Source organism: Balaenoptera musculus, chromosome 9 (assembly GCF_009873245.2).
Source record: "Balaenoptera musculus isolate JJ_BM4_2016_0621 chromosome 9, mBalMus1.pri.v3, whole genome shotgun sequence".
Taxonomy (NCBI): Eukaryota; Metazoa; Chordata; class Mammalia; order Artiodactyla; family Balaenopteridae; genus Balaenoptera; species Balaenoptera musculus.
Window position 1 is genome coordinate 91,771,141 of NC_045793.1, and position 17,751 is coordinate 91,788,891.

General features: G+C 37.2%; 1 protein-coding gene across 4 annotated transcripts; it reads left to right on the forward strand.

Annotated features, from left to right (window-relative positions):
- Window positions 1–279: 279 nt before the first annotated feature.
- CBLL1 (Cbl proto-oncogene like 1) lies at window positions 280–17,751 on the forward strand. Of its 4 annotated transcripts, none has more exons than XM_036863877.1 (6): window positions 280–374; window positions 6,204–6,371; window positions 9,182–9,279; window positions 9,689–9,772; window positions 10,839–10,912; window positions 13,498–17,751. In XM_036863877.1, the coding sequence occupies exons 1-6, from the start codon at window positions 326–328 to the stop codon at window positions 14,531–14,533; spliced, it is 1,509 nt and encodes a 502-aa protein (XP_036719772.1). In that variant the 5' UTR covers window positions 280–325; the 3' UTR covers window positions 14,534–17,751. The 4 variants fall into 4 exon arrangements, with proteins under 4 accessions (XP_036719772.1, XP_036719771.1, XP_036719774.1 ...); XM_036863876.1 differs by having other exon boundaries at window positions 282–374; window positions 9,179–9,279; XM_036863879.1 differs by lacking the exon at window positions 280–374 and adding an exon at window positions 1,191–1,446.

Here is a 17,751-nt window from a genome sequence, read left to right on the forward strand (position 1 = left end):
TCGAAATTCAGCACCATGAAACCACTTCTCTAAGAGGTCAATACAATAATCTCTGATTGATCCAGGAACTCTGGCACTGAAAGCGTGCATAACACAAGGTAATGATGTCGTCACCGAGGGACGACAAGAATAGAACCCAAATCCCTTGACTCCCCAGCTTGTGTTTTCCACTAATTGTGCTTCTTCCTACTCATTCGGGAGCATCAAGTGTGAAGGGCTGGAGAAGGGAGTGGACACAGATGCGCCAGGCTCGCGAGGTAGAGACCGCCCTGAAGGTCCTCAGGAATCACTCTTTGGCATTTGCCTTTTGTTTCGGCTGAGGACGATGCAAGCGGCAGCAACCACCAACCCCTGGGACCAAGAACTGGAACTAGGTACTGCCCGTGGCGGTAACTGTCTCTTCCTCATTGTAGGCCTTTCCTCTTTTCACCGCTCCCTCGCGGCCAGCCCTAACGTGCTCTCCCCATGCTCAGCTCCGCTCTGCACTGGAGTCCCCGCTGTCTCCTAACAAGACGCGGCTACGCTGCATCCATCCTCCACCTGGCCCCGCGTCCAGTCCTTAGGAGGGGTGTTGTGTGTGTGTGTGTGTGTGTGTGTGTGTGTGCGCGCACGTGTTTGGTGGGGGAGGGCTTCTAGCGCCAAAAGAGCTTTTCTAGAGCTTGCCCTAGAAAATGAGCGCTAATCAAGCGTTAGAAATGGGCTTCAACTGTTAGCAACTTTAGAGATGGGAACGAGGGTAGATACCCGTCAGCTCTGCCTGGGTCTATGCAGCTTGTCACGACAAAGCAAAAATATGCACAGAGCCTTTCTCTCTAGCTGGGAGTCTCATACAGCTCAACCATTCCCCGGGCAACCTCCCGCTGGAGGACGCCTTCTAGAGCGCGCGTGTTTACACTTTTCCTGGACCGGGGAGGCGGGGACCGTAGCTCGCGGACTCTGGGGGATTCCAAACCGTTACTCCGCCCGCCGAGGTGGGGCCAGCCCAACGGCCGAGCCTGCGCAGTGTGCCCGGCAGGCTCCAGGGTCCCAGCGCACTACAAGTCCCAGAAGGCAATGCTCCGCGGGGCCGGCAGCCGCCTTACCTGCTGCGAGCTTAGTCCTACGGATACTACCGGCTTTCCCCCTCCCCCGTTCCCGTCGGTCTCCTCTCCACAGTTAAAGGCTACTTCCTTTGGAAGCACATAAGAGGAAGCCTTAGCAGCCTCCACATTGAAGCTCTCCGCGTATTCGTTCTTTTTCTCTCTGCTCGAATTATGCCTGACTCCCTCACCGGAGTCGGCTAGCGGACGCGAGACAAGGAACCCTTTGGAGGCCCCAACCCGGGCAACCTGGTCGCACTTCCGCCTCCCAGGCTCCGGAAGGTATTGCGCACGCGCTCCCTGCGACTCCGGCGCGGTTGACTTCCGCTCCCACTGTGCCCTGCGAGCCGAATCATGGATCACACTGGTAAGGAGGCGGAGGCAGTGGGGGTCCTGGTTCCATGCCCCCTGGCCGGCCTGGGACTGGTCGCCCAGCGAGCATAGAGGGTTTACGCTCGCCCTACAGCATTGGGGTGTGGCGGCGAGAAAGAAATCTCATAGACCCCTCCGCGTGTCCGACCAGGGCCTGCTGCTTCCTGGCCTACCCTCCGGTGTGGTACCTACAGCCTCGGTGCCGGCAACAGCCGTTCCTTCTCTGCTTCTGCCGGTCTCTGAGTCAGGACGGCGGGCGGCGCGGGCTTCGGGGGAGGAGAGAGCGCCGGCTCCTTTTTTCTTCATTTTGGGTGCTCTGTCCTACGTTATGAGGACTGGCGGGTAGATTCCAATCTCGGAGTCGGGGAAGCCTCATTACGCTCGGAGTCGATGCGCGAGAGTGGGTTGGAGACTTCCTGCTGTCTCAGTCAGCTTTGGGCGGGTGCTGCGGTGGTCACCGCCTGTCGTTTTTGTCTCTCCGGTCTTTCATGGACTAGAGGTGGGAGAAGGGAGTCAGATACGGTTTTCGGAATCATACCGAGAGCAGCTTTTCTGCTTAAGCCCAAAGCATGCCCCGCGCTTCGGCTGTGGTGCTTAACCATCAATCTTGAGCTTAAAATCAAGATAGTCTCATTCCTTTCTCCAAGTAAGAATGGTTTCACTCTTTGTTATGTGTTTTTTGGCTTTTGCTTCCTTGTGGTTTTTGGATATTGAATGAGTGCATTTGGAGTTAGATACTGCTCCGTTCAGTTATATCAGCCATATTACAAGTAGGGGGGAAAAGGCTTTTTCCAGTATTAAGTATTGTTTAGGATTCCTCAGTCATCAACTGTCTACTTAATTTCATATATATGTGTATACTCCTATATATAAATACGTTATGTGTGTATGTATACACACACATAGATATATATACATACTCTTCTAGGCTTGGAGATGGAATGGTAAACAAGACGGACTGAGTCCCTCTCTACTTGGAGGTTACGTTCTATTGGGAAAGACAATAAACAAGTTTTTAAAAATACTTAAATGTTTACAGATTATGATGAGTGCTTTGAAGAGGGTAAACGGGTGCTCTGGTAAAGACTATTAGGAGGAAGCTTCAGAGAGGGTGGTCAGGGAAGGTCTTTCTGGAAAAGTAACATTTGTAAGCTGAGATCTGATGGATGAGAAGAATCCAGCGTGGAATAAATCACGAGGAAAGCATTTAGAGCAAGTACAAAGACTCTGAGGGAGGAAAATTTAGAGAAGACCAGTCAGCTGCACCTAGTTAACTAGAGGGAAAGAACCGGAAGATGGGATTGGAAAGGAAGGCAGGAGTCGGGTCGTGCAAGACTTTGAAGTCCATGGTAAAGATTTGAATGTTATGTTAAGTGCAATATGAAGCCATTGAACAGAAGTAGAGGAGGAACGTAATCTCTTTTTAAAAACATAATAGGTTATTTTATGGAGAATGGTGTAAGAGAAGGCAAGAATAATAGAAAATAGAAAATTTAGGAGGTGATCGCAATAGATCAGAAGGGAGGCTTGGCTTAGTGAAGGTGGCTGGTTTAGTGAAAAAGGGAATGGGCAGATTCAGTGAATTTTCAGGTGATAGAACTCAAACAGGCACTGGTGGATTGGTTTGGAAGTATGTGAGAGAAAGGAAAGGTGCCTAGGGTTCTAGTTTGAGTGGTGTCCATTACTGGAAGACTTGGGGGAAAAACACTTTTTTTTGAGGAGCAGAGGTGAGAAATTGGAATTTGGGAACAAGATTTTGGGCTTAAGTAAGAGATGTGTGTTGAGACATACACGGGGAGATGTCAAGTGGAGATCAGAGGGAAGTTTGTTTGGGACTTAGTACCACAAATCACTTAAGGCAGAAGAGAAGAGGGCCTAGAACCAAGCTCTAAGGAACTCTAGTGTTTGGAAATTTTATAGAATCGAAACCCTGGGATTTTGGTGTTAGGGTAGCAAACATGCCACGTTAGCAAATGTTTTTCATTTGAGCCTCTTACTGGAATTTTGGGAGTCAAGCAGCTTCCACAGTTTAGAGAATGTTATGTTAGGAAATTGTAATGTGGGTGTGTGTGTATCTCCATATTTATTATCCTAGTTCTCTAAGTTAAAAGTTTGCCTAAGTAAGTAAAAGTCATCTGAACATGAAAATATTCACTAATGAACTGACCACTTAAAAAATTAGTTCCTGCTCAGATATTCCTGCTTAACACCAGCTTCTTTTTTATTCTTTTAGTTAATTTCATTATACGGCAGTGTTCTTAGTGTTTCATATCAGGAAATGGTATAAAATGCTGTACATTGATTGTGATTACAAAAGATTCCGATTTTCATGAAATTCGTAAATGTGAATTCGGTAATTATTTGAATCACAAATAAAATCATTGGCAAGTGAGGAAATGCCAGTTAGCCAGTGAATTGAAGACATTATGACAGGATAGGCATCTCAAAAGGATGTTTCTAATATCAAAGGATTAATAGAAGCCCTTGGGGAAATGATGAAACCCTCTAATGTTATGCAAAAATGACTGGTTTTGTAATCTTGTTAAAAAAGTCAGTCATAAAATAAAGGCTATCGTGTGGTGTTTTTACAATAGAATTTTGCTGGAAAAATTACCCCAGGAAACTCCTAGTTATCACTTGATTCATTCTTTGGCTATTCTAAGAATTAGCACTTAGTTGTAACTATAACCTAAATTTTGTAAAAATATTTCTTGATTCCTTTAATTCAAGATAAAATTCTACACAAATCTTTTAAAAACCTGTATAATATAATATAAAAGTGTTATGCCTTTTTAAAGTGGATTTCACTTTATATGGCCAGTTCTATCCTTAATTCTCACTTTGTGTAATATCCAAAGACTTTTGTTGTTAGGGCTTTATGTTTGTAGTTGTCTTATTCAAAAGGAACTTATGCTGTATGTTCTGATTCTTAATAAAACCCCCAAAACCCTAAGACAAACCCAGAGTGATGTCACTATTAACCGCTGTACTTTGCTTATGAACTTGCAGTCTGAGGCAGGCTGCAAGGTGTTAGAGGGCAGCAGGCTCTGGAAAGCCGTAATAGGCTAAACAAGCCACAGTAGTGACCACAGGTGTCCAGGGTGGTGTGAAAAGGACTTGTAGTAATAAAGTGTTGGTATTTTGATCATTCATCAAGTTGAAACCGTTAAGAGTCCTTTTACTGTCTGAAGGACAGCACTGAACTGTCTACAACAACTTGCTTTTTTTAGTTCATTGGAAAATTAGGAATACCTATTGAGCAAAAAAAAAAACAAAAAAAAATTCTGTCTTATCTGTCTTTTTGCTATTACATTGCTTGTAGGTATTTTTACATAAATAAGCAACTAGAGTGAGAGCAGATGAAATACGTTATTCAAATTGTTAATACATTTTGTGAAGTGTTGAGAGTTGATCAAGTTGGATTTATCCTAACTTGACTTTAACTATCCATGTTAAAGTTATCCATGTTAAAGTTAAAATCCCTTTTCCATGAATTTTATTTTTGAGGGTTAGCTATTATGAAAGTAATAATAGAAAGTAGACTGAAAGATAGTTAAATTAGTAATTAAGGACCGATTTTGAATTTTGTTCTGTCCTTCAGAAAGAGTGCAAATCGATGTGAGTTCAACATGTGTCTGTAATTCTAGTACCCTTGGAGATCATTAGTACTAATTAGGATACTACTTCCAAATTTGGCTTTACTGAATTTAATGTGGACAGTTTGGCTATCACTCTGGATTGTACTGTCTAATGCAGTGGCAATTACACAGCCTTGTTCACTAATTGTCATGTTTAAAACATTACTATTTAAAAAAATTATTTGCATTTCCTATTTTAGGGCATTTCCCTTTCTGTCTTTAGTAGGTAAAGGTAAATATTTTCTGGATTGTAATATCTTGTCATGGACTTGAAGAAAAGGTGGCTTTTAATCTTCAAATAGAGTCAGTTCTATGAAATAATGCTCCTATTACTCATGGGATATGAGTGAATTTAATTCATAAGCTAATAACAGACAGGGACGTAGAAAGTTTCAGTTATTTAGGCCAAGTACAGAAAACTTGCATCCTCCTAAACTATAATTTTCCATTACAGTGGTGACCAAGAGTAACACAGTCACATGTGTACATCTAGAAATGTTATAGCACAAGTACATTAGTGCGTGTTTTTACTACTAAATGGTGCAATAATTTTTACTATATTCCTGAATGCTTTTTAGAAAAACAATTTTACACTTATTTAATTTTACCATTGTCAGTGTTAGTTTTGTGTTTCCAGTATTATTGATTGTCCTGATATCGATGCAGATTACTAAATTTACTGAGTGCCTACTTTGCATACTTGATGGAGATAGTGATGGTTTTCTTTCTTTTTGTTCTTCTTCCTTTACTTTTCTTTTTCTTTTTTAAAAAAATCTCTTACAGTTCCAAGACAGAGGTTCTTATCTTAGGCTCATGAAGGGTTTTACGTTTCTGTAAATCCCTCTGGAAAAATGGAAAATTTTTTTGTCCATTTTTTAGGAAGAGGTTCTGTAACTTTTGTCAACTCTTTAAAGGTTCCATATCTCAAAAAGCATTGCTTTAAGGGTTTGTCCAAAATAGAGAAAATTAGTACTTGAACTTATATAGCATAGTATTTAAAATCAGAAACCAGATATTCAACCCTTGATAATGTGGGGTATGTTGCTTTAATACCTGTGGCAGAATAATCTTCAAAAAAAAACTAAAAGAAATTACAACTTTTTTTCTAACATAGACAATGAGTTACAAGGCACTAATAGTTCTGGATCATTGGGTGGTCTTGATGTTCGAAGACGAATTCCTATAAAGCTCATCTCCAAACAAGGGAACAAAGCCAAAGCTTCACCTCGAACTCCAAGGACTATAAACAGGATGCCTGCAAAGGCTCCAGCTGGTGATGAAGGTAATTTGTTTAAACTAATAGGTCCAAAAGTCTTTCTTTTATATCTGATTCCACCAAATAAGCCATGTGATTTTATTTACCTTGAGTCACCTCTTTTTTTATCTTTTATACTCTCTTCCTTCTTCAGTCTTTGACTTCTCATTTTGGCATATTTTACTTTTCTCTCCCTTTATAAATATTTTTGGTTTATTTTCTTGTTGAAAGTAACACTGCCTATTGTTTAAAAAAAATCTAAACAATATTGCAGAAAACATAATATTAAAAGTAAAATTGTCCCTCTCCCCCCATAATTATTCTCTTCCCAAATAATCCCTGGTATGGCTTTTTCATAGTTACTTTATAACTGCTCTTTTTTCATGCAAGATGCATGTGAGATTTTGCCTTCTCAGTACATACAGTTGTATCTCATTTAAGAAAGTAGGTTTAGGTATTTCACTTACGGATATACCATAATTTATTTAACAATTTTAATAATTTTTTGCTGTTAAAAACAATTTTGTAGTAAATATCCTTGTATATGTACCTTAGTATGTATATTTTATAAAATTTAAACTTTGCATGAATTTGGGCATCTTAGAACTTGGTGGATTTTAGAATTTGTACATTTTAAAATTTGACAGATGTCGCCAAATGGCCCTGTAAAAACAGTACATCACTTTATACTCCCACACCAATATTGGTACTATTAACCTTTACAAATTTTTGTTCTGATACACATTTCTTTAATTATGAGTGGGGTTGTATATCTTTTCATAGTACTGGTCATTTCTTTTGCCTAGGATCTACCTGTTGTTCATTTCCTTTTCCCATTTTTTTTTCTGTTTGATTGTCTTTCTCTTGATTTTTATGAGTTCTTTCTTTGTAAATTAATACAATTGTCATATATTGTATATATTCTCCATTTGTCTTTTGAGTTTTATATGTAAAATTTTTATTGTAGAAAAGCTTGACGATTCTATGTAGTCAGATATCCAGTCTTTTCTAGTGTGACTTCTGGGTTTTTTGTCATCGTTAGAAAGGCCTTCCCCATTTCATGAGTATAAAACAGTTTTCCCATCTTACCCTTTAGTACAGGGTCTGCAAACTATGGCCTATTGGCCAAATCCAGTCCTGTTTTTTATTGGGACACATCCATGCCCATGGCTGCTTTTCACACTATATTGGCATAGTTGAGTAATTTCAGGACTGGCCTACAGAGCCTAAAATATTTACTTAACTGGCCTTTAAGCAGAAAAAGTTTGCTGACCCCTGCTTTGGAACTTTTATAGATATGTATTTGGGTATTAAAACAAAAAGGGGGTATGGGCTTGAAGTGGAAGAGAATGAAGAGATAACTGAGAAGAAAAGGATAGAAAGGGGATTTTAGCTTTTTTGCATTGTTTTACTGTTACACAAGAATTTATTTATACATTACTGTGTAGTTTTAAAAAAGTATTTAAAAACCAAAAAGGCCAAAGCGGGGGTACACTAGGTTATTGATAGAGCAGCAGCAGCTGGTATGTTATCTATACAAATATATATATAGCTTCATGATGGGAGTACAAGTTGAACTACTCTGAAAAATGATAATGTGCTCCTAACTTTCTTGGCTGTTGTTCTGCTCAATAATTTTTTGAGTTTTAATAAGTAGAAAAGTTAACTTTCCTTATTTTGAGTTTTAGATGACAGCAGCTTTTATAAGGTATAAATGGACCATATAAGAACCTAGGGTCACTCAGATGTAACTTATAAGAACTCTACATTTGTGTTGGAGATGATTAGATAGCAGTACACTGGTATGTATGTCTGTATCAGGTTCAAAAAATTCTTGCATCTATGCGTGTGTGTCTATCTCTGTTTGTGTCCGTGTGTCTGTATGCAGATGCTGTAATGTAGCCATGTGGGTAAAGTTAAAACTTCTGTGCTTTGGCTACTCTGTTTACCAGTTCTAGGGCCAAAAGAGTCGTGAGAAGCCTGGCAGCTTGGAGGGATAGATTTGTCTTCTCAGCTTTACTTTAGGTAATTGGATTCTATCTAGAATCCCCATAAGACTGTTTGCTGGTTTTCTTTCCTTTTGTATGAGATGAGAGGATTACCATCAACTTTTTAATTAGGCCAGAGAAATTGAAATTGAGCCCATTTGATCTTCATATTGTTTTAAGTTTATTGATATTGATATATGCAGTGTAGGGGAGGATACTTGTAAGTAGATACGATATAAATTCTACTGTTTGCGTGATTAACCAGGGAGAGGTTTCAATGGAAAGGATGAAGTATGAATATGTTGGATGTTTCTAAAATCAGGCTCAGTTTAAAGCTGAAGAAGAGGATACCTAATTTACTAAGTCGTAAGAAGGAAGTCTGCAGAATTCTTTATGTTTTCATTAATCCTTTAGCAATAATATCAGTTTCTTACAGCATAATACCACTTTTATAGATAGATCAGAATAAGTGGTGATAAGTATCTTTTATTTGTGTAATAATCATGATGATGATAATTAGTAGTTTTATACTAGAAATAGTTTGGTGAATTAATAAGAGCACTTGAATGGGAGTGAAGAGATCTGAGATCTTTTCCTAGCTCTGCCACTGATCTTCTCTGGGTTGAGTTATTATGATCTCCAGTACTGCAATATTCTCAGTCATGAGAGTTAGACTACATGATTACCAAGATCATTTCTAGATGGTGCTTTAAACTAGACTTGATTATCTTGTTCTTAGAAGAGCTTTGAAAGGTGTCAGTGAATAGGTCTGTTTGACCATGTACATGTACTTCCAAAATGAAATTGAGATGTGAAAAGTTAATAGGTAACACTTTCTTCTCTCAGAAGGATTTGATTATAATGAAGAAGAACGGTATGACTGTAAAGGGGGCGAACTGTTTGGAAATCAACGAAGATTTCCTGGACACCTTTTTTGGGACTTTCAGGTATAACTAAAAATAAAAAATTTTATTAGAACAATAAAATATTTTAAATACTTTATTAGAACAATTCAGACTACATAAAGAATGGTATGAACTTTTATTATAGTTATATCTTTCAGTACTCACAAATCATTTGTTTATTAATGCCCTATTTCACTGTTTTGAAAGATAATCTGAAGTAATTTTTAGTAAAGTCAAGTAAAATCAATAACCATTAACACTGTTTAAGGGAATAAACCCCCAAGACTGATGGTGGCCCAACTAATGTGGCATATGTGGGGATTATACCAAGAAACCTTTTATTTCTAATTGTTTTAATAACTTTTATAAAATACTAACCAATTCATTGTGTAAATTATGGACATAAGTTTTAGAAATGCTTAAGGAAAATTTAATTATATCATTTCAACAGATAAACATCTTAGGTGAAAAGGATGATACACCAGTTCATTTCTGTGACAAATGTGGATTGCCTATTAAAATCTATGGGCGAATGGTAAGTATAAATTAAATTCTGATTTTGTAAATTAAATATTTGTGTAGAGGTAGGATTCTGAAATTTAAGTAGATAGATTTACTGCTGTTTAGTGATTAAGTTTATAACATTTTAAATAAGTATAAAATAGCTAGGGGAAATTTGGGAATAATATGCATTTAATAGAATTATCTTGACAAATTCTTTAATTGCTTGTAAATATTAATTACGGAAACTAATGCTGAAAACTAAATAATTTCCTTGGACTGTTTGATACCTGTTTACATTAATTCTAGTTTATTAGGGAAAAATGGTTTTTTTTCCCCTTGTTAACAGAATAAAATCAGTTATTCATTTCTGAAGGCTATAATTTTTAATATAAAACTGAATTAATAAAGATTATTTATGATTTCTGAGAATTGAATTCTAAACGTTAAAAAAAAAACCAGCCCTAACTGTAATTTAATAGTAATTTTGGCATATAAAAAGTTTAACATTTTTGTTGGAAAAAAATTTGAATTCAGTGATATATCTGTGATGGTGGAGGGTGTGGATTATGCACTGTTGCTTTGCTACGTAACACAGCTAAATAATGGTAATGGCCTCTGAGTTTTAAAGTGGTGTAACATCATTTTACTGTGTCCTTCTGATTTATTTTTAAATATTTGTAAGTTCATTAACTTAAGACTACCAGGGAAGAAGGCTACTTATATTACATTAGAAGATATTTGTTCTTTTCCTGCCTTGGAATACTTTCAGGAGATACAGGATTAGATTAAACATTATGCAGTATTCTTCAGGAGCTTTTAACCTGTAGGGACCATGAACGTGTAAGCAAATATGCATGTATATGTTTTTTGAGGAAAGGGCCAAAGTTTTCATCACATTCTCACAAAGAACTTTGTGACTGAAAAAGAGTTAACTGTTGCTTTTATGTAATTGGTACTTAATAAATGTTCATTTTGACAAAACAGTTCTCAAGTGCCTTTTATGTCTAGGTCACTGTGCTTACTGTTTGTTTTTTTTTTTTATGGAAGTATTTTAATTTGTTCTAGTATGCTTAACTGTAACATGTCTCTGTTCACAGATTCCATGCAAGCATGTTTTTTGCTATGACTGTGCTATTTTACACGAAAAAAAGGGAGATAAGATGTGTCCAGGGTAAGATCATCATTAAATTTTTAAATAATAAAGTTTGTGATATAATGATTTATAATCTAGGTTAAAGGTCAGGGTGTGCTGTAGACCGGTGGCAGGATATCAAATGTGTAGACATGGCTCATGTTTCTCTGTGAGCCTAGAGTTGGCCTTAGCCTTCTCCTTAAGATAGGGCTAATTAGCTATTATCAATCAATTCAAATTGGCCAAAATAACGAGTATATTTGCCATCACAAAGTTGGCGTTATAAACCAAAAATAGTTATTTTCTTGTTTTAATGGGACGCTAGAGAGGTAGTATCACGTAGTGATTGAGAGCAAAGACTCTCGAATTAGAATTCCTGGATTCAAATCTCTATTTTCGTATTTATTAGCTGTGTGACATAGGTGATTTCTTCATCTGTAAAATGGAGCTAATAATAGTACTTACCTCCCTGGGTTATTATTAGAAGTAAATGAGTTAATACATATATAGTAGCATATAGCAAGTACTATGTAAGTATAAGCTCTTATTTATTACCTTCAAATCTGATTATTATGTCTTGAGTATATCTTAAAACACCATCATGTTCTAAGATAGACAAGTTATGACAATCTAGAGGTGTTGGTTGATAGTGATCTATTTGGGGATGGTCTTGCAGGATCCAGAATAAACTATGAATTTTTATATCAATTTAGAACACCTGATAGAAGGTTTGAGGAAAGCTTTGAGAGAAACTTCTTTGGAACAACTATAGGCTTCCTAGATTCCTTATAACCTATGTCAGAACCTATCCCAAAGGTTGTAGTATTAGTTGATAGCAAAGCTATGGACAATTGTAAGGGATAATTTTCTTCTATGGTGTAGGAAGATTGGCATCACTGAGAGAGAATGGATGATTCATTGACAAACCAGTGCCAACTAATTCTCTTGGCATATTTTTATTAGCCCTTTAAAGTCACAGATTATAAAATTTATAGTGTGAGTTTAAAGAGTATTTCCTTCCTAGAATTATAATTCAGAAGAGTTACAAAATTAAAAATGCATATTCACTGTTTGCCTTATTTTCTGTAATGCCTGATTTTCCAACACGGTGTACATCCACTATATAGTAAATTTGATTGCCTCATTGGGATAAGGGATTTTGGATGTTGTAAAACACCATGTAGAGGACATCAAAAGGTTTTCTCTTTTATGTAAGTGTTCTAATGTTAATATTTAAAAGGGAATTTAGTTTTCAGGGTATTCAGTGTAACTCCAGTAAGCATCTCACTGGTTGGCCCTTAGGTATATCAGAGCATAAGCCTATCTGGATTAACAGACCCAGGTTAGAAAGTGAAGAAATGGCAATCCAAATTGATGTAAATACTATATACTAATGCTTAAGCATCACCCAAAAGAAGTGCCTCACATCCCGTTACTGTGGTGATATTTCAGAGCTTACAGCAAGTTAGAAGCAAAAAGTAAGAAGTGTGCCAAATGGCCACTAAAGGGACGCCTCCTAGTATCAAGAAGGAGTACCAGCCTTCAGTGAGGAAGGAAAAACAGACACCACTCAAAATCAAGAATATAGAGCCATGTAATATAGTGTCATATGACCTGACACACGTATTTAATGATAACAGCTTATACATGTATGGTGCTTAACTAGTCATTAAGTCCTGTCATTTTCACTGTTTCGTTGATGTTATAGATACTCCTTTAAGTAGGGTGAAGTGGATATAAAAACATTGTGAGTTAGGTTAGATGTTTGAACCCCATTTTACAGATAAAGAAACAAAGTTTAAATGACTTCACTGAGATCTCAGAGCCAGTAGTAGATCCCAGTTCCAATTCCTAGCTCAGTCCTGTTTCTGCTATTTCAAGAAGACTCTAAAGGCAAGAGTGGATTAAAAATAGTGAATGAAGAGTAGTTACAATTTGACCCTGACTCATTAAGAAAATATTGAGTTAAATTTAGTGGTTATAATTTAGAGAAGCAGGAGTGTGTAATACTTTATAGTAGTAAATTTGTCTGACAGTTCAGAAAGACCCCTTCTTGAAGGGACTCTTGGTGTTCAGGGTTTGAATTTAATTTGTTTATGTTGTTTAATGTTAAGAACCTTGATGATTAGGATGATCCTATTTATTTTTGTAGTTCTTACAGTTCTTCCACTTGGTGTCTTCCACTTAGTATTATTTGCGCAGAAAATAATACTCAATAAATACGGTACAAGTTTGAATTCCATGATTGTGACAGATGCTTTGGTTTGCCCTTCCTGGATTTTTCTTTGCAAATGGATGCAAAGCATAGAATTGTTTGAGAAAATCAGATAAATTCTAGGTCTTGGGAAGAAAAGGTCTTTTCTTAAAACATACTCTGTTTGATAAACACTTTGAATTTTTTTCTTAAGCGTTCTGATGTTGAAAGAAATGCTGATGCTTAATAGCGAACAGACCACAAAGTGGAAAAGATTAAAGGTTCACTTGCAGTAACTATAACTTGTAATTGTGAACTTTTGTAGTATTTTCCATAACAAAATTTAAAACTAGTCATATCTTTGAAATTAAGTGCGTTATTTTTACAGTCTGTTTTTAGTAAATCAAACTTTTTTCCCCTTCTAATTTAGCTGTAGTGATCCTGTGCAGCGAATTGAGCAGTGTACACGAGGTTCTCTCTTCATGTGTAGCATTGTTCAAGGGTGCAAGAGAACATACTTGTCCCAGAGAGACTTACAGGCTCATATCAACCACCGCCATATGAGAGCTGGAAAACCTGTTACCCGTGCTTCACTTGAAAATGTTCATCCTCCTATTGCCCCACCACCAGCTGAAATCCCCGATCGTTTTATAATGCCGCCAGACAAGCACCATATGAGCCATATTCCGCCAAAGCAGCACATCATGATGCCACCACCTCCTTTGCAACATGTGCCCCACGAGCACTATAATCAGCCACATGAGGATATTCGTGCTCCTCCAGCAGAATTGTCCATGGCTCCACCTCCACCTCGCTCGGTCAGTCAGGAAACCTTTCGTATTTCAACAAGAAAACACAGCAATTTAATAACTGTCCCTATTCAGGATGACTCAAATTCAGGTGCTAGAGAACCACCACCTCCTGCCCCAGCACCTGCTCACCATCATCCTGAATATCAGGGTCAACCAGTGGTCTCGCACCCTCATCATATTATGCCTCCACAGCAACATTACGCACCACCCCCACCTCCTCCACCACCAATAAGCCATCCAATGCCACATCCTCCCCAGGCCGCAGGTACTCCTCACCTGGTGTATAGCCAAGCTCCACCTCCACCAATGACCTCTGCTCCACCACCAATTACCCCTCCCCCTGGACATATTATTGCCCAGATGCCACCTTATATGAATCATCCTCCTCCAGGACCTCCCCCCCCTCAACATGGTGGTCCACCTGTAACTGCACCCCCTCCTCACCATTATAATCCTAACTCTTTACCCCAGTTCACTGAAGATCAAGGAACTCTGAGCCCTCCATTTACACAGCCAGGGGGAATGAGTCCTGGTATATGGCCTGCACCGAGAGGGCCGCCTCCTCCTCCACGAATGCAGGGTCCGCCTTCTCAAACCCCACTTCCTGGACCACATCATCCAGATCAGACAAGATATAGACCGTATTACCAATGATAATAGTATTTTGAACTGAAGATATGATGAGGAAACAAACTTATGTATAGTCAATCTTTTAATTAAGCTTTGACTGTTGGGGAAGGGAAAGCGCCTCTTACTGAGGTGGCTGTAAAACACTTAGGGTCTTGTCTCTTAAAATGGTTTTAAATCTTGACCTTAGGAGTGATTTCAAGTACTATACTGTAGTGCAGATAAGTGGCTCAGTTGAGCACAACTATATTTTAACAACTTTCTTCCCCTAGTGTGGTAAATTGACCCAGAGGTGATCATTTGTAAAAAATTTGAAAAAATTTTTTCGTCGTTCCACTTTCAAAAGTATTGCTTTTGTTAAACCCAATGTTTAGTTTTTCTTGTGATACATTTTGTTAACCTGTGTAAAAGGATTAAATTTCAATATGGTTGTAAAAATGCTATTTTTATGTGAATTTAAGTGCAGCCACATACTGTTTTTTAAACCATATGTTTTACCACTAATTTCCCAAAGTTATAATAAAATCCTAAAAGTAAAAATCTACTAGAATTTACTGTAAGGCAGACTGTTAAATGGTAGGAAATGATTTCACATGTTAGGCACTGAAATTTTGAGGTATATTAGGTGTATAATGCACTTCACTTGGATGCCTTTTCATTTGTAGGCAGCCTCAGGAACACCAAAATACATTGGAATTCCAGTACTAAGAAATATTTATGTTTGTAATATTGAAAGGCAGTGTTCGTTACTTGGAAAGTTACGGCCAAAGTAATCAACTCTGTAGGCTCCAAGCTGTTGGGGATGCTGGTACCCGTTAATGCTTTTTACTGAATGATTGGAATCACATGATGCACCACACTGATTAATCTTAAGTAACGTTATTTTATAGAACTGTTTAAATGGTGTGCTTTAGATGAAGTGTATTCCTCTCTACTCATTGTCTTAAACTAAATATTTAGGGCTGAATAGGCTTTATGTAATTCCTCATTTCATGGTAGAATTTGATCCCGTGCTTAAGTGGGTTCTTGTTTATTGGGTTTTAAACTATAATTTGAATGCCATGGAGGAATTTGAATACTGTATTAATGAAGGACATTCTTGTAATCACATACTTGTGTTGCTCAGGTTTTATTACTGTGTGATAAGGTTTTTTCTCTGACTTGACATTTAAAAACTATTAATGATTTCCTGTTTCTTTTGTTGGTTAAGCATCTAAAACTTGGAAAGTTTTAGCTTGGAGTCAACAGTGAAGACTACCAGATGATTTTGTATTGGAGAAAAGAAAAGTAATCTAAATTGTGAACTTCAGTGCTTTATAAGGTGTCTTCGGAGTCAGCTTTTGCATTATAGGGGCTTCTTACAGTCCAGCTGAGATGACCACTTACAGTTTATACAGAACTCATACGTATAAATCAACACTCTTAGGATATTACTATATATCCTTTGAATAAACCCCTGTGAAGTACTTCCTCCCCCCTAAAATGGTGCATAACATATAAACATGAGATGTGTAGTATGCAGATGCCATTTATTAAATAGTTTGTAGTGTATAAATTTAGAACATTTCTTTTTGACAAAGGGTGAACTGATTGCTAATTTACCATTTAATTCTGTCAGGAACAGGCAAAACAACTTCTCATCTTGGATAATCAGATGCAAAGTCATCTATGAACTTAGAGCTGAAGTTAGAAATAATATAAATGGCCCTTTCAACCTTGACCAGCTGAAAATAACTAATACACTTTTTTTTTAAGTGAAAGTACGTGATTTTTCACACCTAGCAATTTGAGAGTCCAGTTGTTAATGCAATATTTCTAGTGAGAAATTGTTATTAGAAGCATGGGAGTGAAATAGTATGAAATGGTGGTGAGTGCGTCTATCATATTACTGTAGGTACTTGGACTGTGCAAACTTGATTCCTTTTCATGGCCCTATTTAGGAGCTGTTAAAATACTCTTGTTGAAAATCCAGGACCATTTTTTGGTTTCATGTAATAGGAAATAGCCGAATTCACTTTAAAGCTTCTCAACTATTTATGAAGAGCTCACCTGTTTTAATGAAATTCACTAGAATTGAATGTGGCATGAAACCACTTAGCCTATGTATTGGACAAAAAAATTAATATCATGATAAAATTCCACATGTTAAGAGAATTCTTGTAGGCTTTTAAAAAATGATTTCTTTTTGGTTAGGTTTAAGAAATATGTGTTATGCAGGAAGGCAGATCACATGAAATGTGTTGTAGCAGACAATTTTTTAAAATGGTGTTAGACTTGAATTCATCCAGTTATTGTTTGAATGAGGGTGGGTGGGTAGAAGGATAACAAAATTACTGTTAGTGTTTCTTTCCTTAAGGAAAAAGATGTGAATCCCAGCCTTATTTCAGGGAAGCCTTTGAAGCTATGATGGACATAAGTCTAAATTAAATGTATGTATATTTCATTATATTGCTCTTAAGACTACTGAGGTGGCAGTTTAATTCTTAAAAACAATAAAATGAAAGCATAAATACTATTTTGCCTAGATGAATTTTTACCTAATGATGACACATTTGGGAGAATGCAGAGTTTTTCATGTTGATACAGCTTTTACAGTAAAATAGATTCACGATTTTGGAGATTAAAACCAGCAAGTTGAACGTTAATATTTCTAAAGTGGTATGATTGTTCAGAGTATTCTGTAGTATTTTGGGGAAATATCAGTTGCAAAGACTAAGAAACTACTTAATATCCATCTTGCCCTGTAAAAACCACTTGCTCAATTTATTGTATAAATACTACCACTGAAATATAAATGCAAAGGATAATTTGACCATATTTTTAAACTCAAAATAGGTGACTTTACTGTATGAAATATACAGAGCTGCTTTACGCTTTGTTCTCACTAACATACTGGAAGAGTATCTTTCATACATCTTTTTGGAAAAACTGTATAGACATATCGTAACATTCTTGAAAAAGCATTACAAGTACGTGGAAAAATCTCACAAGTACCTGAAACAAAAATAAACTTTTCTGACTATTAGATCAGCCATCAGATTCGTACATTGATGTTAGCTGAGGTTTGACATAATCATACTATATTCTGACTGACGTGGATTTATTTTTCTTCACTGGTGTTTGTAAGTGTAATCTGTTCAATTGTGGCCTAGACCAAGCAGACTTTACTTACTACAATATATGCACAATCTAATAAAGCAATATTGGATATACTAGGTTTAAAGGGGAAAGAGAGGTAAGCCAGT